Source organism: Phlebotomus argentipes, unplaced genomic scaffold, assembly GCF_947086385.1.
Source record: "Phlebotomus argentipes unplaced genomic scaffold, Phlebotomus argentipes genome assembly contig_5, whole genome shotgun sequence".
In the NCBI taxonomy this organism is placed as follows: Eukaryota; Metazoa; Arthropoda; class Insecta; order Diptera; family Psychodidae; genus Phlebotomus; species Phlebotomus argentipes.
Window position 1 is genome coordinate 3,843,600 of NW_026776165.1, and position 25,760 is coordinate 3,869,359.

At 35.4% G+C, this 25,760-nt stretch overlaps 1 protein-coding gene across 3 annotated transcripts in view; it reads right to left on the reverse strand.

Annotated features, from left to right (window-relative positions):
* The window catches only part of LOC132255755 (nephrin), a 63,124-nt gene that overhangs the window by 16,928 nt on the left and 20,436 nt on the right, over positions 1–25,760 (reverse strand). For all 3 annotated transcript variants that reach the window (XM_059751903.1, XM_059751902.1, XM_059751901.1), the window contains exons 3-5: positions 4,965–5,123; positions 2,903–3,082; positions 615–767 (exon numbers count right to left, since the gene is read on the reverse strand). In XM_059751903.1, the coding sequence (XP_059607886.1) occupies positions 615–767; positions 2,903–3,082; positions 4,965–5,123 (492 nt within the window). The remainder of the gene's footprint in view (positions 1–614; positions 768–2,902; positions 3,083–4,964; positions 5,124–25,760) is intronic.

The window sequence follows — 25,760 nt, forward strand, 5'->3', positions numbered from 1 at the left end:
ACTGAGATTCGCAGGATTCTTTCATTTCTTTCACCACTGTTGCACTCGGAAAAACACCATGTTTACCATATCTTGGCAAACACGATAAACTCTCTTGAGGGTAATCTTGTCTTTTCTTTACCTGGAAATTTATCAAAAACACCACAGTTTGAATCACAGTAAAATTGCCCTATTTTCTACGGAAAATACACAATCGTTCAACAACACGCGAAAATTGTCTTATAAGAAGTAAAAAAAAAACATGAATTTTGGCACAAAATTGAAATCATGATTTGTATGACATTGTTACAGAGTCGTTCAACGACTCTGTAAAACGACACCGAGAAAATAGGACATTTTTAAATTAAACATTTGACAGACTTCACGTAAAAAGTGAATCTTTCAAGCGATTGTGAATGATTCTAATGGAAAAATAGTGTAATTTTAGTGTAATTTTAATGTAATCTCGTTGCAGGAGTATTTTTTTCCGAGTGCTTCAGTGAATTACAGTGAATTTCGTGTGCCTGATTTAAATATCCACAGTGGCGGGTAAATGGGAAGGAAAAATGAGGTTTTCCGGGAGGGTGGAAAAGGTGGGTGGGTTGAATACTCTATATAGAATATAATGTAATTACCAGGCTTAAATTCCACATTTCCACGAAACCACTGAATCTGAGCCGGTGGCTTAGCGTCTGACACGATGCAAGTGAGCGTCAGATCCTGATTCTGCCGCACTTCCACCTTGGAATTGTGAGCATATCCCTCAATTTCAATATGAGATGGCGGTGCTAGAACAAACAAAGGAAGCACGCGTGAGAAAACTGACAAAATTTTATCCAATTGAATTTCATGATGAAATTCAAATCCTTCTGCGACTCTTTCAGGGCCTTCAAAGTCTCTTTCTCCTCATCTGGGGCTCACTTGTTTGCCACCCTCCGCGTCTCTCTTACACTTCATTAAGCACAATTGATACATTACCTTTCCTCCTTTAAGCTCCGCACACAGGGTGGCGCAATTGAACTGTGCACACTCAAAGGAGGGGCAGAAAATATGGCCAGAAGTGTTATTCACTTCATTTCTATGAAATTTCTACGTTAAAACCACGTGTAAAATTGGGAAATGTCAAGGAAAATCTTCCCAATTATTTCACATACAAGATTTTTTTTTAATAATGCGAATAATTAATAATATTAGAATATTTAATAATAACCTTCTCCTAATTTTTGCACCAAACACATATTTAGTATTTTTCTCTTCGATTATTTACCTTTTAGTCACTTTAAGTCGCTCATCATCCAGGAAGATTAGTTTGATTATGCATTTTAATCTATATAACTTTGTTCAATTCAATTTAATATGCATGTTGCGCTTGAAATTTACAAGAAAAAACCATCGCACAATGCTTTATTCAGTTGATATTGTTTTCATTTGCATTTCCCATGGAGAGTTGGATATAAAGTGTAAAAATCGCGCACACACAGTGTATAAATCAGTGACTATGAAATTGCGCCTAACTGAGCATATAAACACAAGACAGAGTTAACTATAAAAATCTCTTGTATTGCATTTTACTCGCGCTATTATCTGTCTGTCTGTCAGAAAACGCGCAAGTGTTGAACCGAAAGAGTGAAAAACAGGGGAGAAATCCCAAAAACACCTCTTGATTGCCTTCTAAGGCATCTAATTAGTTACAAGTGTGACTTTATGGAGTGTTGTTCCGGACAACACACAGGTGAAAATATCGAAATAATATTGAGGATTTAATTTGATGAACGACAAAAAGAGTAAATACAAGCTGGCAAAAAGTGTCTGCAAAATGAATCTCTCTCAACTCAGCTTCCGCCATCATGGAGGATGAGTAATAAATTTTAATGATAGATTGCCACTTTGTGATATACAACGCCATGTATGGTAATCAATAAGGGTGAATTTTCATACGCGAATCACTTCACACGTTTTCCCCCCGAAAAATGTCAATGGATGAATTTTGCAGAGGAACACATATATAACAAAACTCTCCAGTCGCGATGCGAATTCTGCTCGCGGAATCAAATAAATTATGTCCAGTTGATTTGTTAATTCGCACACACACACACAAAAAAACTCTATTCAATATTCCGCCACACAGTGAGCGCCAATTGAACTGATAGGTATTGAGAAAAACACCATATTCTTGAAATTTGGCTAAAATGCCCACTTTTTGAGTACTTTTCGACACATCGTGGCATAATTTTATGCTTTCCTCAAGAAATTAAGACCTTTCCCAGCATATTTTCATGTTTTTTTGGTATATCTTGGCGCAAAATTCTAAAGACTCATTAAAATTCTACAGTTTTCTTAAAATAAGTTAACTTCCAATATGAATATTTTAGCTGATTATTCCACATCATTTAAAGACTTCAAGTATTTCAAGCGACTTCTTCATATAATCGTATTTTTGTGAAGTTCCAAAAAAAAATCAAAATCATTGAAATTTTTGAAAAAAGACTTCAGTTCACTTATACCAAAAATATATTATTTTAAATCGAATAATCTTGATTTCAGACTTCTTTGTTTATATTCAAGAGCAAAATCTTCGTAAATTGGTTTTCAACTTGATTATTCTTGGAAAATCGTCTAAAAAGGTTTCAAAGTAACTATTTTTGAGGTTATGTTCGACTTTAATACAATTTTCAGTATTTCTTGGCAATAAAGAACCAGAATAACAATGTTTATTGCTTGCAAATGCTAAATTTTACACATAAATGGCGATTATTTCCTTAAAAACGTGGAAATTTGAGGTTTTTCAACACTTGTGACTGTATTATCTGCCCTTTCAGTGTATTAATCGTGTTGTTTTGCGGGGAATTTGTGTGATTCCGCCTCCGCAATTGGCTCACACTGTACACTAGATTACAGTAGTTTATTTATGAAGATTACTCACATATGACAACGAGCTTGGCGTTCGCTCGGATTGCAGAGTTCAGCTTGGCCGGTCCCACCTGGCACTGGTACTCAGCATCGTCCTCCAGCGAGGCGTTGGAGATCCTCAGGTTGTAGACGCCCTGAGTCCTGTCGCCCAGCACCGAATACCTGGGATAGCCCGGAATCACAGCAGAGAAGCCTGAATATAGAAAAAGTGATCTAATTAACACAGATGAACAGCAAATTGATGTGCAATTGCCAGCCAATGAAGGGAAAATGGGCATCAAAGTGGGAATTCATGAATTTCCACCCTGAAATTGTGGCATCACTATATAATTACACCATCAAACCGCACAGATGGTCCAAAAGATGGGAGGCAAAGTACGGAAAATATCATTATAATTGGGCTTTTTTTCGTTTTACTATTTTCAGGTCAAGGTTGAAGCGTTTGCGGAGGATTTATTGAAAAAATAAAGATATCCAATGATAAATGAAGGAGTTAATGAGTTTCTCGCTAACACAAATAATCGCGCACTCAAAGTGTGTGTGTTCACTTGAGTATTAAACGCCATTTTCATTTTCATTTCTGTATACAAAATGAATACAAAGTTTTATTTGATGTACAAATAATTTTCATCAATTTCCGGGCATTTGATGAGCGAGATTAAAGTGAATATTAATAACAAACATTTTGCCTTTGATCATCAATCTTTATGGATAAATGAGTTTAATGAATTTTTCTTCTTAGTTAGAAATTTCCAATGCAACAGTTTAATTAAACCATCAATTTAATGAGTAGTTCTTTCAGCTTTATGCATAATTAAAACTCTCCTTCTCACAACCTGATAAATCCCGATAAACGACGTTAAATTGATTAAATGTTAAGCAGAATTTTCTGTCAAACCCTAAAAAGCTCCTTTGCCAAATTAATGACTATCAAATTACACTGATACGTTGGACGTGACTTTTATTTTGGGCGGGTGTAAGAAAAAAATTACCCACAATTCAGTGTAAATTCGTGGGAAAATCTGTAAATGAGAAGAAAATCACAATGATGTGAAAGAAAATTGATGCTCCAGTTTATGTTTCAAACCAGGTTGATTTCGTGGAACGTCGAGACACTTTTCGGACAAAAAAATTGCAAGTAATCTTTTGCGTGTGTTTAAAGTTTAGATGTTTTTTCTTCTTTTTGTATTCAAAATGGTTGATTTTTGCAAATGGCAAAAATCCACGTGAGTGACGCTATTTTATGACACTCAAGGGACATTCACACCCTCATCACAGCCCTTGCAAACTCGAACAGTGTGAATTTAATTCCAAAATATTGTGCGTCACGCAGAGAAGAATATGTTGGACAAATGTCAGGGAAATTTGTCGCTAAGGCAATGGAATAATATTCAAAAAAATAAGGGGAAAGTCACTGGCCAACTTCTGAGGAAAGCTAATGGCCTCAATCGAATATTAATATATCGATTTGTACTTTGGAAAAATGATTATTTTCCACGTTAAGTTGCAAAATAACACGAAAATTTTATATTTTCAGCCAAATATTCAGAATAAATCAAATTATATTTAAATATATTCTGAATATTAATTTAAAAATTAAGTATATATTTATTTTTCTCTCTTCATACGCATTTTCACACTCTGTGACTTCCTGGCGTGATCCTAGCCAGGAGAAAAGGAAATTTACATACAAAAATGAAGCTTTTCGCGTACAAAAAGCTCTTTTTCATCATCATCTGCTCAGCTATTTAAGTTTTTAAAGTCATATTAAAGTTTAGATAGGTTTTCCCAAAGGTAAATTTGGCCATTGAAAATTTACGTATCAATTCTCAGTCAAACACCAGAAATGTTAAACTGTTATAATCAAAAACTTATTTTATATATTCAATATACTTTACAAATTTCACTTTTTCGGGAGTTTGAGTATTTAACAATGTTAACAGATTATTTAGAGGTGTTTAAACTGCTGCCCTCTGGCGGCAATTTGTGGAGAAAATAGTAAGAATTCAAATAAAAATCAAGAAAGTGAGTTAAGGGTGTGAAATTGCGCGTGATTCTCATCAAGTTCAACTCACCCAGTGCAAATCCATCTTTGGTCCATTGCACTTGTCCCGCGAGGCCTTGAACTTCGCACCTCAGCAGCGCCTCGGAGCCCTCGAGGACTTGCAGGTCTTGTGGGACAATTCGGAACTTCTGCTGTTGACCAGCCACACTAATTGGCACTGCACATAGCACTGCAAGAGAAGATGTAGATATATAATTTTAATTTGTAATTCCCAGCTCATTTTCCACTCTAAAACATATTATTCTTTGCTTAGACAGCCCGCGGTGGAAGAGAAGAGGCAAAAGAGAGTTGGAATTAGAACTGAGGTTAATTATTTGCGCAGGAAAACACACATATGTATATATATATATATATGTGTGATGTATAAAAATGTGTAAGAAATATCACAATTCGTGGGAATGTCTTCCGCAAAGTTTTCTTCTTACAATTCTCACTCTCATCTAATTCTGTTGGCGGTTGTTTGGCCGCGTGTAAGATGAATTATGTAAAGTGCAAGTTGAGTTGATTATTCCTTGGGAAAGAGCATTTAATGTCGAGACAACTGATATAATTGTTGACTTAAATTTCATTGTACATTGACCTTCGTGGGCTCGCACACGTTTCAGCATCCACACTGCGTTTCATGACAAATTTAATTACTCCCCCCTTCCCACTGGCTCTCCTCTAATTATTCCCATTGCACTTAATCACTTACTCATCTCACTTTTCCCGTCTCTCGACGCCACTACTCCTCAATGCTAATGCCACAGCCCTTCGGACAGAAACAACCATGACGGACAGCATTAGAGTATGAATGTATAAATATCAATAAGTGAGTGACTACAACTGGCCCAGGAGGTGCATTAAATGCCCATCAAACACGAGATTCTCATGTTGTCCGAGAAAATATCCCCACAAATTAACTTAATCATACACTTTCGTATTTGCATGATTTTGCAGAATGTCAAGATTCAAAAACATAGCAAAGAAAGTTATTTCTTCAGCTAAAAAAATTCTGTTTTCTCAGCAAATAATTCAATTGATCAGTTTCCGAAGAATAAATTTTTGATGTTTCTCAATCATAATTCTTTTGTAATCATAACACTGAAATTTTTAATTAAAAACTTGTTGAGAAAATACCTAAAATTAGCGTAAAAACAGATTCATTTTTTCACTTTTATTTTTGACTTTAGCATAATTAAATGTGTTTGGGAATTATCTAAATACTCAGTCTAACATAATTGAATCACTTAACCTAGAAAATTTTTTTATGATTTTTTTTGTTTTACAAATATTGAAACACATCTTAATTACTATCGCTAAATTGTACCACATTATCTCACTCTTGTTTCAAATAAATTCTATAAACTTTTCAACACCTCGGCAAAATTCTTCTTTAATTTGAATGAAGAGTCCGAAAAAAATCGTTTTCTTCTGTTATTAATTTTGAATTAGCTGAAAATGGAATTTATCGACACAAAATTTGGTAACATGGCGATGTTCGTGGCGCTTTTGTGCACTGTTGTGAATCACACAAGCGGCAAAGGCCCAGAAAAGGCGAGTGAATTAATTGTGGAGAGTTGAGAATTGTCCGTGGGTGGACATGTTCCCTCCCCCCCACCGTTATTTTTCTCCATTACAGACCAGAAGAGCGACCACAAGTTGTTAATTAGAATTACACATCTTTTAGGTTTACAATTATATTCGAGATCACGCAACAAGTTGAATTGAAAATTAGTCCCGATTCTCACACAATTAGTGGATATGAAGTATTCTGTCAAGACGCTGATGCGGGAAAAGGCGACAGAGCAGAGAACGAGGCAGGGAATGGGATTTTCTGTGTGGTTGTTGTGATTCCAAGAAGTCCAGAAGGTGGTTTTTTTTTCGTCAATGTGAACTAATCACAAATGCACTCAAAATAGCCCAATTTTGATAACAATAAATACACCCACTTTTGCTCCAATAACAGAAGACGTGCACGCATATAGAAAAACCCATAAGAAGACTAACGAGAACCATAATTTCTGGTAAAATTCATAAAACTGTCGATACAAAATTGAAGAAAGAGGAGATTTGGGAAGGAGTGAAGAAATTGAAAAGAATCCAATAGTTTACAATTTATTCAAAGTAGGAGATGCTCAATATTGATTTTCCAAGGCGCTTCTGGGGTCGGAGTGAATCCCGGAACAAATCAAGGGGGAGATAATACAGTGGGATGTCAAAGTGTATCAATTTTTGCAATATTTTCATATATTTTTCTACGTTATGTGACTGATTTGTGACTATATAGCATCTTAAAGAAGAAATTCTTGCGCCTAAACTGAAAATATTTAGTTTTCAGTTAGATTTCAGTTAGTTTTTGACCGATTTCACTAATCGCTAAGCCCTGGGAAGTGTTCAGGAAGTGGTGTACAGACTTTAGCCACATTATCTTCCCCTTGGCGAAAATGGTGTGGAGACGAAGGAATAACAATGCGACACAGAGAGATATCATAGACCAATGAAATCACTTCAATATACTTGCACAAACTAAATTATTGGCAAATTTATTGCTAAGACATTTGCACAAACCCTCTCGTTGCCCTTTCTGAGCCACTTACAAAGTTCTTTGGATTGTTGTTGTTGGCCAACAAGACTGAAGTAAAGGAGAAAAAAAATCGACAAAGAAGCTGCAATAACTCTTGAATAATTTATTTCCCTTTTCATGCAAACAGCGTGTGTTTATATGAATGTTCCGTCAAATCCTTGGCAGGGGAATTTTACACATTGAGAAAATCCAATAGACAAAAGTGACTTCAAGACGTCATAGTTAAAAAAAAAAGGGGTCTTCAACTTCTTCGGCACTGCATAAATTATGCACACAATAATGAATCACCAATGCCTGACGTGATGCAAGATCATAAAGCATCTCAGAGCTATCTGGAGTTGAATTTAATCAAGATGATATGTGGATCATTCTCAGAAGCAAGCATTGCGCGCGTCTTATAATTAAGTGTCCACTTGTGCACAGTTACTCTCTCGACTTCTCGCGTACAAGAGTGAAAAAAGTCAGAGCAAAAAATCTCTCTCTATCGATCTTGCCTCATTACAGTGCACTCTCAAAATATGAATGGAATAATTTTGCAATCTTGTTTGATTGCTGGCAGAAAACTTGTTGAACCGTTGTAAAAGATTACAACATTGAGCAGCAAGATAAAAACAGAACATTTTCTTAACAGTTTCAGCTGGTTTTGATGTCACAAAAGAAAGTAATTTGTATTTGTAATTTTATACACGTTCTCCACACGATAATTGGATCTTAAGTGAAGTTTATCATTGATTCTGCTTTTGAAGAAGAACAGCTTTGAAGACTTTTTTTTTTAAAAAGTGAAATTATATTTCTTCTATAGTTAAAATCAAGGGGGAGATAATATGACTGAAATGACTTCTGGACGTTTTAAAAAATTCTCATATTTTCAATTCCTTTGACTGTTTTGGTTTTTTGCCTTAATTTCTGTCTTGATTTTCATTATTTTGAATTGTGAGGTTATAAATCCAACTGAAAAAGTCCTTTTTGGACTAATTTTAAACATTTAAAACGGGTAAATATAGCGATATCACGGTAATTTGCCAATTTAGAGCACAAATCGGGGAAAAAAACAGAAGCAAAGAGACATTTTTCTACACTAAAATGATATTTTTGAGGTTATGATTAACTTTTAGGCTATTTCTTACTATTGAAATTAAGGTAATTTGAAATTTTTTCAACACAAATGGTTAATTTTTCAGATATAAACAGAATTAATGCAAAGTTAAACACAAATTTATTGATTTTGAGGGTTATTTTACCCTCAGAATCAGTTTTAAATCTACAACATAACTTAAAAAAGCCAAAAAAAATTGACTTTTCTAAGCCAAATAACTTGGAAAATGCTTCAATTTGTTGAAACAGAAGCTTTTGTGATTCCTCCAATTCAAAACACTTCCGCTAATAATATCTGCCCCTTGATTTAAACACCCCCTTCGTGGAATAAAAGTGTTTCTACAAGAGATCTTGCAGTTGTTCTGACGCTTCCATGCAATCAATTGTCAAATTGGTTGGATTAGTAAATGGAATATTTATAAATTAGACATTCTGAGAGAGAGAAGCAGAGTCTGAACGGTGTTTTGAGGGTGGAATTGAATGTGGTGTGAGAGGGTGAAATAATTCCTATCTTGTCCCATGATCCTTAAGATCCATTCTGCAAAATCCCTTCGTCATCTCTTCTGCTTCTCTGGCAGCATTCACAGTACTGCCTTTCAAAGTCACCTCCACGGAAATCCTCCTCTCCAGACACCCCCCAGAGGGTGGTTCACAGCCCCGGGGAGGCGGACAGAGTGTACGAAAATCTTAATGTAAGGTGAGATAGAGAATTATCTATATTCTCCTATTCCGAAATTATTTCTCTCTCTCTTCGGCAGTATTATAAATGCGAAATAGGCGAATGTTGTGCATTTAAACAAGTTTATACCTCCTTAACGATTTCTCAAGACAACTCCTCCGTGTGCCATTGAGGAGAGGCAAAGACTCAATCTGCTACTGGCTGCTTTTAACTCTCCCCATACATGGCTGAATGGCGAACAAGGGGTGAATAATTCTTCACTTTTCTTAAGATGAAAACTTGATTTTTAGAACTTATTTGAATAAAATGTCCTCGAAGACTAATAAAAATGAATGTTGAAAAATAATATTTTCACATTTCTAATAATTTTGCCATATTTTATTAACAAAAAAAATTTCAATAAATACCAAGAAAATCAACTGAAACTGTGACAAAATAATTATTTTGTTAATACAAATTTAGATTTTGCCAATTGATTGAGTGAAATTGAATAAATTCACCAAGAAAGAAAAAAAACATTTATTCACCCCTTGACGAGGGATCTGAGGTGTGTAGTAAAGTGTGGAGATGAAAGAGCCTTAGAGAGGAAAGACTCTTAGCTGACTATATATACAAATAAGCACGGTGAATGTATATAGAGCGTGTATTGCGTGTAATTATCCTGAGATTGTGGCTTGTATCAAAATTAATTTATGTTCCACATAGACAAAACCATCCAATACAGATTCACAATCATCTCTTTTTGTCCGTCCCTTGTTCCATATAGTCATCCCCGAACAAAAAGACTTAATATTCATTTTTTCCAGCCATTCTGCATTAATGATTGATACGCGGCGGAATTAAAGAGTATCTCCTCCAGCAGAAGAGCAAAAGTTGCGTCTCGAGACCGAAATAAAAGAGTTGTTTTTATCGCTTTTTCTTCTTCTTCCTTCTGACTCTCCAGCCTGGCAAAGTGCTCCACGACGAGATGAAGATGCGCAGAGAGCAAGCCAGTGATAATGATTGGTACATAAGACAAAAAAAAAACACTTAATATGTATTAATTTAAATATTAAAATCAGCGTCAGAAAAGCGAATGGAAAAGTCTCACGAATTGCGTTCACACAACAACAAACGACGCCAGTGGACTTGGAGAAGAAAAAAAGGTGATCTTGGCGGTGTGGAAAGAAAGGCCCCTCGAGAGTGTGGCCAGAGACTTTTTGGGAGAAGGAGAAGTGAATGAAGTCAGTTAGTTTTCAATTCATCAATGGAGTTGTGAATGGAACTCTGAAACAACTCGCCAATGACGTGGCGAAATAAATTATTCCTACGCGTTTTCTGCACAAACACACTCGCCAAGCGGAGATTCGAGTCTAAAAGACGAAATCCACTGAATGGAGAAAACAGCTTCCAACCATATATATATATATGTATGTACATAATGTATGTGCATATATAACAGTGAAGAGTGTCTTAACCTGCGCGAATTGACTGGTTGTTTTGATAAATCACACAAAGTCACCAAATTAAAGTCACAACTTTAAAATTCACTTTTTCAAACTATATTTAATGGTTTTTTTCTTCTTACCAAATTGCACTTGAGTGAAATTTTCTTGAACACAATCTTCAATTGAGATTAATTATTCTTTAGAAATATTTGAAGCAATTCTAGCAAATGTATGATTTTTTCCAGCCAAAAATTTTAATATATTCAACGATGTAACAAGAAAGGATATAAAGTTATGCACAGCTTTTAATAGATAAAAATCTATCAATTTGGCATTATTTACGTCTACAAATAGGCTCTATTCTACGCAAGAATTTGCAATTGAGTCTCACTAATGGTGTTCTCGTGAGCACAAAAGCCAGTAAGAAGGAAGTGTACATCTGAAGAAAACGCTATCTTAATTTTATCAGCGAGCAAAAAATTATTTTCCGCTCAACAGAAGAGATTCCTTTTCAAACTTCCACATTTGCCGAGAGTCACGATGAGCCGGAAAACGGAAATGATTTCCATTTAACAACTTTATAGAACACTTCGCCAGAATGCTCTTACTTTCTTCACGTCAGCATGTGTTTTTTTTTGTCCTCCGCAACTCTCCTTAAGCTTTGTTCTATTAATTTTTTCCCAATATATACATATAAATACTCTTCATTGAAAGGATCAGTGTTACCAGGAAAAAGGATTAAAAGACGGTAGAAGGAAATTGTGAAACTGCGGAATAATTTTTCACTCTCCAATAAGAAAGACCAGAAGATTCTGAAAACAACACAAACACTTGAAGATTTCCTATTTTGTATACATAAAATGCGTGGGTTTAAACACACCGAGCTTTAAGCCAAGGGGGAGATAATTGCTCTTCATCTGTACAACACACTTCCTACCACTTCTCTTATTTGAAATTTTTGACAGTTTTCACAATAATTCGCTAATTATAATAAATATCTTGAGATTTGATGCGATATTTCTGGAAAAAAATCGCTTTTTAGAGCGTCTTTTCCGACCATAACCTCAAAAATATCATTAAAAGATTTTAAAAAAAAAACTCCATTTGGGAGCTTTCTAGAGGATAAAATTGTCACTAAACTCAAAATTGAGTAAAATAAAGTAAAAATCGTGCAGAAAGTGATCAAAATAAACATTCTTCAAGTTTCAAACAATATTTTTGAGGTTATGTTCGACTTAAACACAATTTACAGTGATTTTTTTGTCATCAAATATTTAGAAAAACAATATTTATCGAATGAAAATGCTTAATTCTACTAATTATCAGCAATCTTGTCGACTTTAGCATAAGAATTAATGTTCTAAAATACGAAATATTCACAAAATTCGTGAAATCCAAACAATTGTGACTTCTGACTACATTATCTCCCCCTTGCTCTCAACCATTTGCAAGGCAATTAGAATTGTGACCATATGAGAGGAAATTTTCCACAAACTCTCCATTTCGTCAATTTCATGTGTCAACACAGATAATTATTGGCATGTTTCTCATAATTGCATAATTATATATGATTATTTACTCCTAATTGGCACTGTTTCCTCTGTGATAATTTGCTGTGCTTCTGCAAACTGCAAAAGAACATCAAAATTTGTGCGATTCCTTATTCTTGACATTGTCTAGAGAGCGAAAGATTAAAAGAAGAAAGAAGCATATTCCTTCCGACGCCACAGACAGCGGAAGAGACAATTTAAATCTAATTGTGCATATTGATCTTCATTAAATTGTGTGTTTTGACGGACAATTCAGGTTTTCATCGTGAACCTCATTATACAAAAAGTCTTCAAACCGCGGGAAATTACGCGTAAATACTCTCCTCAATGGACACTTTTGATGTGCTCACGGAGAAGAAGTAATAAAAAAAGCTGGGCAGATACAAATGGTGTTAAATTGCTGGGCATTTAGAGATTGACTGTGTGGACAAAGTGCTTGAAATTTTGGCCTGAGTGGGATGAGGAGAGATGTTCAATGAGTTTAACACTAATCGCGTGTGGTGTATTTGTGTGTTGAACGAGAGAGAGAGAGACTTTAAGAATGGCAATGGAGAAGAGAAGAAGAAGAGCAACTTCATGTGAGTTGTGGAAAAGCCGAGCAAAAAATATATATACACTTGTTCCACTGGCTTCGGGTTGTGCCTGTGTGACGTCGAGGTAAGAGGAAGTGGGGCAGGTTTGACGACTTGCTACCGGTTCGTCTTGGGAAGAGGAAATTACGCTCTCAGTGTTGGCTAAAGAAACCCTACCAACATGGAATATAATCCCATTCGACTCAATTCAACATTGACCTCCTGGAATGACGATATATCATGCGATATATGTATGTATATATATTTTGCTCAAAACCCAAGTCAAAATCCCCAAGAGATGGTGGAAAAGACAAAAATATATGTTATATATCGAATTTGTATTAATAAAGAATCTCTCTTGGATCGCTTCTTCTTCATTTCTTTCCCACTCAAGCGGGAAAATATCATGTTCACATGCAGAGAATCATTCTGTATATGTGGTCACAAAGTGTTTGATAAATTGACAATCTGGAGGGTGAAAATTAAATTAGCACATGTGATTTTAAATATAGTCATCTGTATAATATCAGATTCACCATATTTCTCCATAAAGACTTTCAAGCAATGCCAAAGAGCTTATCAGAATGCTATGAATTCGTGTGTGGAAGGAAGAGATAATGCCGGACTGTTGGAAAATATTACAATCTGCAACCATTTTCTAAATAGCAAGAGAATCACGTTGCTGGACCATGGAAAATGGAATTGGACAGAGCTGAATTAAATCTACTCAGCATTGATCTTTACTTACGCAGAAAATGTGTTGAACACAGTAGAAATCTCTATATACGAGTCGTTGCAACTTTACAGCTCTTGTATTTCAAATTCGTAAAAGTTATGAATTCTGACAAGCTGTCAAAGTGTCATTTCTTTCAAACAGTGCTTGTAAATGCTTTAGAAACCCCTAAAAGTTTCCCTGGAAAGGTTCGAAGGACATCCGGAAATACATAACCTCAATCTGATGCATTCAAATGTGTACAGATGGCTAGAAAAAATCATGAATTTTCCGGTTTTCCTTGTCTTTACACAACGAAATATGTGAATTGGTTTCAATTATAAAGTGGGAAATAAATTCTCCACTTTCGTAAGTGTTATGAAAAGGCTTAAACTCTTCTAGAATATAAAAAGATTTAGCAATTGTCAAAAAACGTTTTAAATATACAAATTATATAATTTAAACTACCGCAATTCTCTTTAAGGTCATAATTGAGGATTTTAACTCAAAATTTGAACAGTTTTAACCATTTTCCATTTCCAAAAAATCAAAATCACTATCTGTATTGTATAGAAATGCCTTAATCTGTCAAAAAATTATGTTTTTTTCAATTTCTCCGTTATTATTGATGTTTTACTCACAGAGTCTTGTTTTAATTAATCACATAACCTAGAAAATTACTTTGATTAATGGTTTTTTTTTGAAGACAAATTGAAACAACTTTGACAGCTTATTTAAAATGTTATGATTTTTAATGTTGCAACGACCGTTTAGTGAATCAATTAAATATTCTTAGTTATTTATTCACCTTCCAATCTTCACCTCTTTTTTTTTTGGATAAAAGAACATCAATGTGGCCACAAAGAGGAGTTTCATAAGATGATGACATCAAAATCTTCTTCTCGGGTCGTTTTGCGGTGTCGCACGCAGCATTTCTCCGCTGCCCTTTTTATCTCTTGCCACTGCTTTTAAAGAGTTTCGGTCTGTGTGAGAAGACTGGAAATGGGTGAAAGAAGTGGGCTGTGCGGGCGGACAAGAAGAAGAAGAGCACTTGTGGAGTTTGGAAACCCGAAGAGATTAAAAGTAGATTGAAGAAATCTAATTTCACACGAATGAATCTTTGCAATAAATTCAGTAGATTTGTTCTCCATATATAAAAAAAAAACACATCTTACAAACTCTCTTTTTACTCGCTCTCCCACTAACTCATGGCCTCTTCAAAGTGAATATATATATTTTTTATCAAGCGCCTTCAGGGGCCCGTCTTTTACGTGCATCTCTCTCTCTTTCTCTCGCTTCTTCCACACCACTAAAATGTTAATGCTGAAATATAACAACGCGCAGCCCAAGAGGAGAATATAATGGCGCTTTGTTGGAATAATAAACTTCCTGTCCCACGCTAAATTATCCCCCCGCGCCGCCATCGCCAAAATAAAAAGTACTATCCCAACTATTGTTCACCCACAATATGTATATGTGGAGGCACCGGTTGGGAATAGTGGAAAAATATATATTTTCACGGGATTTGCCTCATATACTAAGTGTTAAGAACCTCTTAAATTCAATTCGGGGTGGTATTTCCCATACACACGCCGTGAATGTGAGAGAAGTGCAGAAAGAGAGGAAGTCCAAGGGGCAGATATTGCGGTCAGAAGTGGTGTACAGCTTAAGAAGAAGTGTTTGGAATTGTAAATGGTGAAATATATAGAATTCTATTCTATATATAGATTCTGGCGATTAAAAAACCTCAGAAGGGTTAAAATTAATCCAAAAAGAATCTATAAAGCCAAATTAATAACCTCACAATTTGGTCAAAATTGTTCAAAGCATTTTCTGAAGGCCAAATTCAGATTAGATTGTGCTAAGTCAGAATTGAGTGTGAAAAGCAATTGAAGGAGTCGAAAAAGCGATGGAAAATGCCTCTAAAGACGTTTAAAGAAGTGTCTGAAGTGTTGAAGATTCTGCACAGATGCCAAAGAAATGCCAGGAAGTAGATTTGAGACAATATTATCTCCCCCTTGAGCATGTCTGATGGTGCAAAATTCGCATGACAATTTCCATTTCCTTCGCCAACTTCTCCTTATCATATGCGAGCGAACGATGGGCGCAAGAAAACATGGTCAGCAACAGACAGCGGATGAGAAGACGAAGAAGTTCCCAAAGAGTGGATCAATTTTGCAAATAGAAGAGTGCAAAATTTTTACCACAAGACAATTCCACACGTCAACAGCCCCGGCAAAGAGAACGGAGGGCAAAAGAGAGAATTAACACTGATATAATTGGTTACACTTGAGAGCTCAATATTACCAGAGGAGCTCCTCTAGGAGTCAAATCACACACAGCCATATAAAGACAAGAACACACCAGAATTTTTCCTTATACATAATGCATTAAGTAGTTATTACACATTTTATAAGCTCCTAATATTTTCCCACGATTCCATTTTTTTTTTTATTCTCCACCGCGCGCGAGTTTCTCTCTTCATTTTCAGCGCTCGTCGTCGCGTCTTTTCTCCTTCTTAAAACTCCACTGAGAGAACAGACCAAGTGAAAATATCGCCGTGCACACAAACTCATTAATTGCTGTGTGAATATTATAAATATTAAATGTTTTACTCTCTTGGACACATTTTGAGCTCAGCCAGGGTGAAATTTTCAACGTGAAAAGTTGTCAAAGCTAATTTCGCTCTGCTACTTTTATATATTATGTTGGCTATATATATTAAAAAGAAAATTGTGCGAGGGCGCTTTTCTCCCTTGCATCTTAGCCATCATGTGCATTTCACTAACACCAAAGGATATCCGAATTTCCCTCCTTAGAACACGAGAAATACTCCAGGAACTCTTTCTTCACTCTTATAAATTCCTTTTAAGCTGTTTCCTAATCAATCTGGAGTTTTTTCGAACGCAAATTCTCAATTCTGCCAAGAAAAGAGAAAAATTCCCAGTTTAAACACATATTAGATGATTTTGAGTCTTATTTATTTGCCAGAATCTGTCTTAATTCAATCACATAACCTTGAAAAAGCGATCAAATTGATTTTTCTAAGCAAAAGAAGCTTCCAATTCCATACACTTCCTTCCAAAAACCATAATATCTGCCCCTTGAAATGAATCAATTTCATATGCACACTTTGTTTTTCTATCTCAACTAAAATTCTCACAACTTTTCTGCTCACACACTTTAATCATATTTCTTCAAGTATTTCTTTATATATGAACACCGAAATAAGTTTGAGATGAATTTTTTTTTATATGGTCAAGTGGAATATAACATTTCACTCTTGGCGATGGTAAAAGGCGACTCATTCTCTAAGAAATGCATTCATTTAATCTTCAGAGTTTTTATTTATCATCTCTAAAATTACTGAGTAATAAATTATGAATTCAAATTTATCATCTAATGCCGCACTATCGCTCTTAATGATCGATCAGTGAACGGCGAATGGTTTGGGTGTCTTAAATGCCACCAAAACACCCACGCAAATCAACCTTCTCTGCATTCTTTTTTTTTCCTCTGGTCAAAAATACGTTTTTTCTCTCTTATTTTTTTCTCAAATCCTCCAAAGTATTTTGTATTGCGAAAACTAAAAATTGTGGCTCGATTGGAGTTGACAAAACTGTCAACTTAAGTTGGGCAAAAGAGGGAATGAAGAAAAAAAAAATTGGCAGAACCACAAGTTATAGAAAACTTGACTAGGAATCATAACACTTACAGCTTAATATCCGATTGCGAGGATATAAATAAGATTGCCTGTGCCATATATAGCACAATCCATTTGCAACAACATTAAGAGGCAAAAGGCTGAAATCCACATGACCAGACATCATTCATAAAACTTCGGACAAAGTGGCCACAAAGAGTTTGGAAGATTGCCGTGCGGCGCAAAAAAAGAGATGAAGAAAAAAAACATGGAGAAAAAGTCGCCAAACTTCCCGCCCACGACACAGCATTGACTGCATCTATCCATGAAGTTACACAATAACGCCATGAATGAAATGGAAATGAAAAGGGTCAGCGCAAGAAGAGGCGCGAGAAGAGGCGCGCGATGACCAAGGGGGAGATAATGTGGCAAGAAGTGGTGTACAAATAATCTGTAGGAATTTAAGGACGTGAAAGTGTATCAAACTTTGACTTTTCATCTGATTATTTTACTGTAAGAAATTAAATTTTATCTAATTTTCAATTTTGACATTTTTTTTTAGGTTATGTGACTGATTTGTGACTAAATAATGACTTAAAGTAGAAATTCTTGTGCCTAAACTGACACGAATTTTTACATTATAAGTAGAATTGCGAGTTTTATATTAAAGAAACATTGCTAAAAGTCAAATATAACCTCACGTTTTCACACTAAATAGTAGTGATTTTGAGTTAGAATGAATCTAGTCAATGTCTTTGAAGAAATTTTTGTGTAACTGTAGCAGAAGAAAATCAGAAAAAAATTTATGAAAGGTAGATTTTACTAGTCTAAGTCACATTTCACCTCTTTCAGTGTTTTTAGAAGAGTTCTAGCAAGTTTCAAGGATTTTTAATACAATTTATGATTCGCTTCTTATCCTAATCATAATTTTGACATATATTTTCTTGTTTCGGTTTATTTTCAGTCTGGATTTAATCAGTCCAAGAAGTCTAAAGTTGTGGAAAGTATTAAGGATTCTTCGGACCAATTTGTACAGTCTTTAGTCATTATTATTTTCCCCTTGGCATTGACGCAAAGTAAGAAAAAAGAGTGGTTGAGAAAATCAAATTATACTTAGAATACAGCATTGAAATTTGCCGTATAAAATTGCTTCGTTGTCAATTGACAATTTACGGAGTGCGATACTTTACGCTCATTGTCGATTAAGTGGCGTTTGGAGCCAAGCAATCGCCGTTACGCAGTCATATTGGCGTGACAGTGAAACGGACATGAAACACTTTTACCCTTCGTCACTTGCGATGGGAACTTTTTCGTCAATTCACTCTCCAACTTGTCGCTCCGCCGCCGAAAATATCCCTTTTCCCAATAATAGGGAAATTATTGTACCTTCTTTTTGTGCCCCGATATTTTTCACACACATTTGCGGACGGTGGAAAAAAAAATTAATTTCCACTCTCGGGGGGGAAATTTGAATAAATTCACAGCGATAAGAAGTGGAAGAGTGCGCGGAGTTCCCCAGCCATGGAGAGACAATATAAGTGAAGAAACAAGACGGCATTAAGTAAGACAAAAACCAGTTCATCGCTGATGACGGAGGAATAATGATGCTGGGAAAAGAATCGGCGTAATGCACTTTGGCCATGGGAAGCTCCACATCGTAAAGGTAAATGTTTTTTTATGCACTGACTCTTCGATAATAGAGGGGTGTTCCAGAAAATGAATGTTGTATAAAAACCCCCCTCCCGAAAAAAAAGGATGTCAAACCCGGAGCGAAATGAGGCAAATTTCCAGTGAAAACTGAGAACGACGATTAACTTGTGAATTAATTTGGGAAGTAGGTTGAAGAAAAGTTTCTTTTTGTCTTTTCTTTGGTTTGGTTACTTGAACATGAGAAAGTGAAAAACTCACAAATTTCGCCATAAAATCACCAAAAAAAAAAAATTAATATAGTCAAAAATATTACGAGATAACATATATTAGATCAATTCTACGAATACAACATAAAGCCAGTGAAGCATAAGAAATATTTCTGTTGAAAAAATTAATCAATACCCTCAATAAGTCTTTCCGAGAAGAACCAAAAGCAAATCATATATTGCCTCCCTTGAATTTTCTGGCTTCTGAACTCTCCCCCCCAATCATCCCTCTCATCCCCCCCCAAAGAGGGAATGAATTATCGAGAAGACGCACAAAAATGCTACGGCTAATTACTCGCGCCAAAAACATTTCGAATCGGCATTGCAGACAACAAGGGGGAGATATTAAGGTCAGAGGTGGTGTACAGCACCTCAAATTTCATTGGAAAAATTATGCAGAACCATTAAGAAAGGATTTCTAAGTGAAAGTGTGCCAATAATAATAAGAAAATAATGAAAATATTCATCCCTTAATTTCTAATCATCTCTATTCCTAATAATTATTATTCTTAATACTTTCATCGAAGAAGTATAACAAAGTATGAGGAAATGTGAATGAGATTTGGAGTTGTTGGAGAGAAAAAAAAACTAAACAAGTCGATTGTGATCGTAGAGAAAAATCAATCACAAGTTGAATAGATCTTTTTTTCTATATATGATTTATGAATTAACAAGAGAAAAAAAGCCACTGACAATGGCAGAAATCTACATAAATGGGAACACTTGCACCAAAATACTCGTTCTCCCATCGCGAGAACTCCGAAAAAGTGTGTGTCCTTGTTTGTGTGTTTGGCGGAAAAAAAGTCGTGAGATTGCGGTTGGAAAGCCATTATAGGTTCACATGTGAAATCAGATTGAATGGCTTCTTCTTCTTTATTATCCCCCCTCTCTCTCTCTCCCCCTCTCGCTATGTATATTATTTTCATGTTTTATCGATAATGCTCTCCGCGTCTCTCGTTCACGGACAGCCAAGCAACCTGCTTGGCGTGTTCCCACTCGCGAGTAAAATGATCAACAACGATGTTTGGCCTCTTCATTGAGAGTCGCCCGTGTCTGGACACAAAGATCGCCATATGATCATGTTGTGATTGTGTATATAACAACATGAACATAACCACTTCCGAATTGGAAACATCACAAACACTCACAAGACGTACAGACACGGCCGTGAGTTTTTTTTCTTCTTCTTTTCCTTATTATTTACTCACTCATTCAGCGCTGATGCTTTCAGCAGAACGGAAATTGCAATAAAAATCCACCCAAGAGAGGCGGCAAAGAAGGTGCACAAGAATTGATTTCACAAGAAAACTGCATCATTTCACCGTATCAAGTCTCTCTCTCTCTCTCTCTGCCCAATACAATTGCACACAATGTGACTCTGACGCCGGACTCTGAGGCGATATTTAATCAAAAAGAAGTCTCTCTAACTTCTTGGCTTGAGAATAACTGTTGGACATATTGCCAAGAGAGAGAAAGAGCAGTTTTATTGTGGAAGAATTTTTTAAGACGCAGAGTTCTAGATTTTCTCCAAGATCGATTACATGCGGAGGAAACATTCTATTGCCCACAATAGCATAACTTTCAATGACTTTTCCACGAATGTCTTTCTCCTCCATAACAGCATGCAATCATATTTCAGTTGAGCAGCAACTCAATTGTGATAGAAATCAGCGTGAGTGCTTTAAAGTAAGTTGTTATCAGAAAGAAATATTTGCTATCTCTTGTAAAATTGCTACAGAACACGACATTTTTGTACCTTTTCCAGTAAAAAAAAATGATTTATAGGTCATTGCAACATTACAGATTTCGTATTTCAGTTCATAAAAGCTACTAATTCGGTGTTGCAACTTTACAATTTGCATAGCTTATATTGACGGCCGTCTGACGGCGCTAGTGTAAAGTAAGAATGAAATATGAACAAGAAGGCGTTGCAAGGCAAAGTTTGGAGTTTATTTAATACGAATTTCAGCTGTCAAATCGTCAAATCATTGCCGAAAGTGCAAAATTTGCTCTTTCAGGGTAATTTTAGGGCAGAATATTCCAAAAAAAAATTTAATTCCTCACTTTTATATATAAAATGAATCATATTCTTGCAACGCCTTTTCACGAATTCATATTTTTGTCAGCTTATTTAAAATGTCATGAAATTAAAGTTGCAACGACGCCTTTAATAACAATTTTTCCAATTTACTGAACATTTTTCCTGGAATAAAGTAATATCGCGGTAGAAGTTTTAATGGACAGTCAATTGACAATCAATGAATTTTTTCTGGCACGCGCGATTATGCACTTGAAAAACTGGGCTTTTTATGCTGTTTTTTGTTACCCCGAATTCATTAGGCTGTAAAAATAATACCATTCATTGTTAGTGTGGAACAATAATTAAAATGCCATATTTTGTAAAAATTAAAAATGACCACTTTTATTGCTTCATTTTCAAGTGCTTCTGCATTCAAAATTGGATTTGATGTGCTTTTAATTAAAATGTAAATGTCATTTTTTTTCTTCTTGTTTTTTTTGGGCGCGGAGAAATGTCTTATCGTGTTGGGTAACATTTATTGTTTGAGTTCAGTTGAGTTCGATGTGTCAATAAAAGCATTGATTGGCTGCAACTTGTGAAGTAATTTATAAGATTCGTCAAAGGGAATTCCATCGCAATTGCGGCCATTTATACATTTGGCCCCTCTCTCCTGTTTCACTGATATCACATGTAATTGCACTGGTAGTCAAGATGGTTGAGAACTTGTTCCAACACAGTTTGATGGACTTGTGAACAATTTTTTTTATTTCTTCTTCTTTTCGCAGAAAAATTTAACCTTTTTCTGCAAACTTTCACGCAGAGCAATTCACAAGTGAATTTCGCCATCCTTCTCCTGTCCGTGTCTGTGTATTTTGCACACGAAACAGGAGGAGGAGGAGGGCTTTTGCGTTCACAAAGAAAAAAAAACATACAACATATAAAAAAAAGAGAGTGGCTGAAAGTTTTGTTGGAAAATTTGAAGCCAACAGATAACAGCGCACATCTTCATGTTTCGCTATCAATTTCAACAATTTCTCATTAGAAAGTTGTATCAGTTTTCCACGAGGGTGTTTTCTCGGCAAAATCCAGCGCGTGGACTTTGGAATATGGGATTCTTCGGTGGTATGTTTTGAATAAATACATGAAGAGATATGATTGCAAATGTTGGCCCTAGTTTCAATGCTTCAGTGCTTATGATATAAGTTTTGTCTACTTAAGCCTCCTCATACTCCCCAAACTTTTACATCCACCAGAGAGAGAGAGAGAGAGAGAGAGTGAGAGAGAGACACTTATGTATGTATATAATACGGAGAAGGGCTCATTATTTCATGGTATTTTATACACCAAACAATTCTTCAGTCTGTACGATTTTGACTCTGAATTGACAATTCTGAGTTTATTGACAAATCCTAAAAGATGAGTTTGTAATCTAAAAAACTTCCACAACAGCAGAAAGCTGGAAGCATTGGAAGCCCTTCACATCTTCTTATCGGGAAATAGAAATGTTAACAAAAAGGAAGATTGTTGTGGAGAAGAAAATTATACAAGAAAACTTTCAAACTAAGTCTTTTGGTAATATTTTGAGGTTATGGTAGCAAAAGATGACCAAAAAAGCGTTTCAAATGGATTCTTTCGGAAATATCGGATCGACGATTTGGAAATTAACATGGAAAAAGACTATAAATGTCAAGTTTTCCCCCTTGTACTGCTGAAAATTTTAATTGAAATTCAAATATAGACAAAATAATGAGAAAAAGTTATTGAAATATGTATTAAAAATCACAAAAAGTCAAATTAATGGTAATAACAGGCTGAGATGATGATCCCTTTGAGTGCAAGCGAAAAGCTTTACAAATGAGCGGCTTTTCAATTATTTTGAAGTTATTAATAATTTTGTGAAACTGCGGTGAATTCGCATAGGCACTTTTATTACCCTCCACCCCCCACCCCGAAATCCACCATCGCACTTTAATCATAATATATTTCACTGCAAAGTGAATAATGCGATTAAATGTGGTGCAAAGAGTGTTTGAATGCATCGAAACATGGGCACAGAAGTCGCAACGAGTGGCCATTGTGTCATCATTGCAATGGAAGACCAATCGACCGAGTTTTTATGTATTTTGTCGTATTGAGCGCGAGATGATTCCATAACATCCACATGAGAGAGAGAGAGAGAGAAGCGAGATCATCAGCAGTGAATGAACTCTTTTCTCAAACTCAACATCTCTTCTGATTTAATGTGTTTCTTCGGCTACTTCCACTTTGCCTGTTTGATTGTGGCTTTTCATGAGCACTCTTGCTGCTGCTCGAATCCTCATCCACACGACTCTCTTGCGCCTCTGCGCCAAGGGGGAGATAAAGTTGTATACAAAACAATGAAAAACTCAAGATTGACATGTTTTCTAGGTTATGTGACTAATTTATGACTAAGAAACGACTCAAAGTAGAAATTATTGCACTTAAACTATTAGTATTTTGTCGTCAGTTAGATTTAAGTTAGTTTTTGGTTGAATTTCAGAGTAATGAGGAGATGATCCGAGATTGCCGGAGATGATCCGAGTTAAATGTTAAATAAGTGTTTAAAATAGAAATTCTTCCTCTTGTATATTGTGAATTGCATAATTACACTCAATGCCAATCGCCATTTCGCAAACTAACAGAAATAATCAAACATAACCCCAAATTTTTACCTAAAAGCATTAAATTTTCAGCTAGAAAGATTCTTATTAAGAATATGACATTGAACAGTGCAATTAAAAGCAGAAAATCATCAAATATTGTTTAAAAATTTCCTTTAAGACAGTCTGAAAATCAGAGTCAGTTAGATTTCGGTCAAATTTCAAATTTTACTATAAGCAATCCAAGAAGTCTGAAGTCTGGAAAAGTGTAAGAAATTTCTATATTTTCATATTTCAGACATCTTATCTCCCCCTTGTCTCTCTGTGCACCTTATTAATGTCCACTCCGCGCACCTCACCTTCGCCCCAATGATCGTGGGGGCCTTTTTTCACACGCACGCAGTTCGCTATTCCGGTGAGCACACGTGTGTGAATGAATTCAAACATTGGCAGTTGTACACAGACTCTCGCGGTGGCTCTTTTTTTTCGCCTTATGCCTCAATATCATCCGCGCGCCGCAATTCAATATGAATGGAAAAGAGCCGAAGGTAAAGAGGGAGAGAGATGAAGTTCATAATGCAGATATTCTCGCCACGCATATCGTGTGTAGATCTGTTCACATCGCGACCGAAGGAGGGGAAAAAAAGCTCTGTTTTGTACCTGCTGCGCTACATATATACATAAATATATATATATACGACGGGCTGAGAGTCTCCACGGCGAAGAAGTCATATAGAGGACGCACACATTGAACGGCATAAAGTAACACCTTGTGTAGATATTCCTTCCCAATATATAGGTAGTTTATATTTTCTCATATCATAATAAGAAGACGATAGAAGAGAGAAGTGGAAGAGAACAGGTCACCGGATGAACGGATCAGTGATTTTCAATTGAAGTTTATATATTTTGTGTGTAAAAATGTACATAATATACAATTTCTTATGCCTCCTTAAGAGAGAAAGACGCTCACACGTGAAAGATGTTATGGCGCATAAGGTGAAAAATTGTGTGGAGGAAGTCAATGGATTTTCGAGCATGAATCACACAAGAATACAATTTTTGTCATCTTCTTCAAATGTGTGATGATTGATAAGAAGAAAAACGCATAGATTCACATTAAAATCGACGAGTGTTTCAAAAAGTTACAGTCAAAATCACCATTCTTTAGCAAAGCAATTTGAAATCACTTCGAAATGAGACTAATTTTTCCTTAAACTCAGCAACTCATCAACTTTCAGTTGATTTCATTGGTTAATTATTGAAATATCAGCGAAAATATGCAGAATTTATAGACAAACTGACGATATTAAGTACAAAAAGTTCGTAAAAAGTAACTTTTTACATTTTTCCTGTACATTTTATTTATTATTTATAAGATTTTCAACTGCAAAAGCGACATTTTATCTGCAAATAATGATTATGCGACTCGTTTTTCCGAATAGAATTCATAATTTCACTGATTTTTCGTGTAATTTAATTGATTTTTGTACCGAATTTAGAATTATTCGCTCAATATTCAATATATTTTTCACATTATAAATCTAAAAAAGTGAATTTAAGGATGCAAAATCAATCAAAAGGCAGAGAAAAAGTATCCATTCGTATGAATATCTGAACTATTTGCAAATAAATTGAATAAAATCTCGAGTAGATCCAATATTTCTCCTTCAATTTCATCAAATGTCTTTTAATAAGTGGAAAAGTGCGGCAAAAACTGTAGAAAAATTGAAATCTATTCAAAAGTTCATTCAGTTTTCCGAAGAACATCTGCAAGAACACACAAACTGTCTCGCGAGAAGCAATGATTCAATGATTTTTGTCATCAATTTCCGCACCAAAGAAATAGTTTAAGATGTTGTGGCTTAATTTCTTGACCGTTACACTTTCACAAGTCCACAAATTCTCATGGGAAATTTATGAAAGCAAATTGGATTCGGCGGAGATTTTATCGTGAAAAATTATTGACGCAGAGATTAAGTATCGTTGGCGCCACGAGACTTGC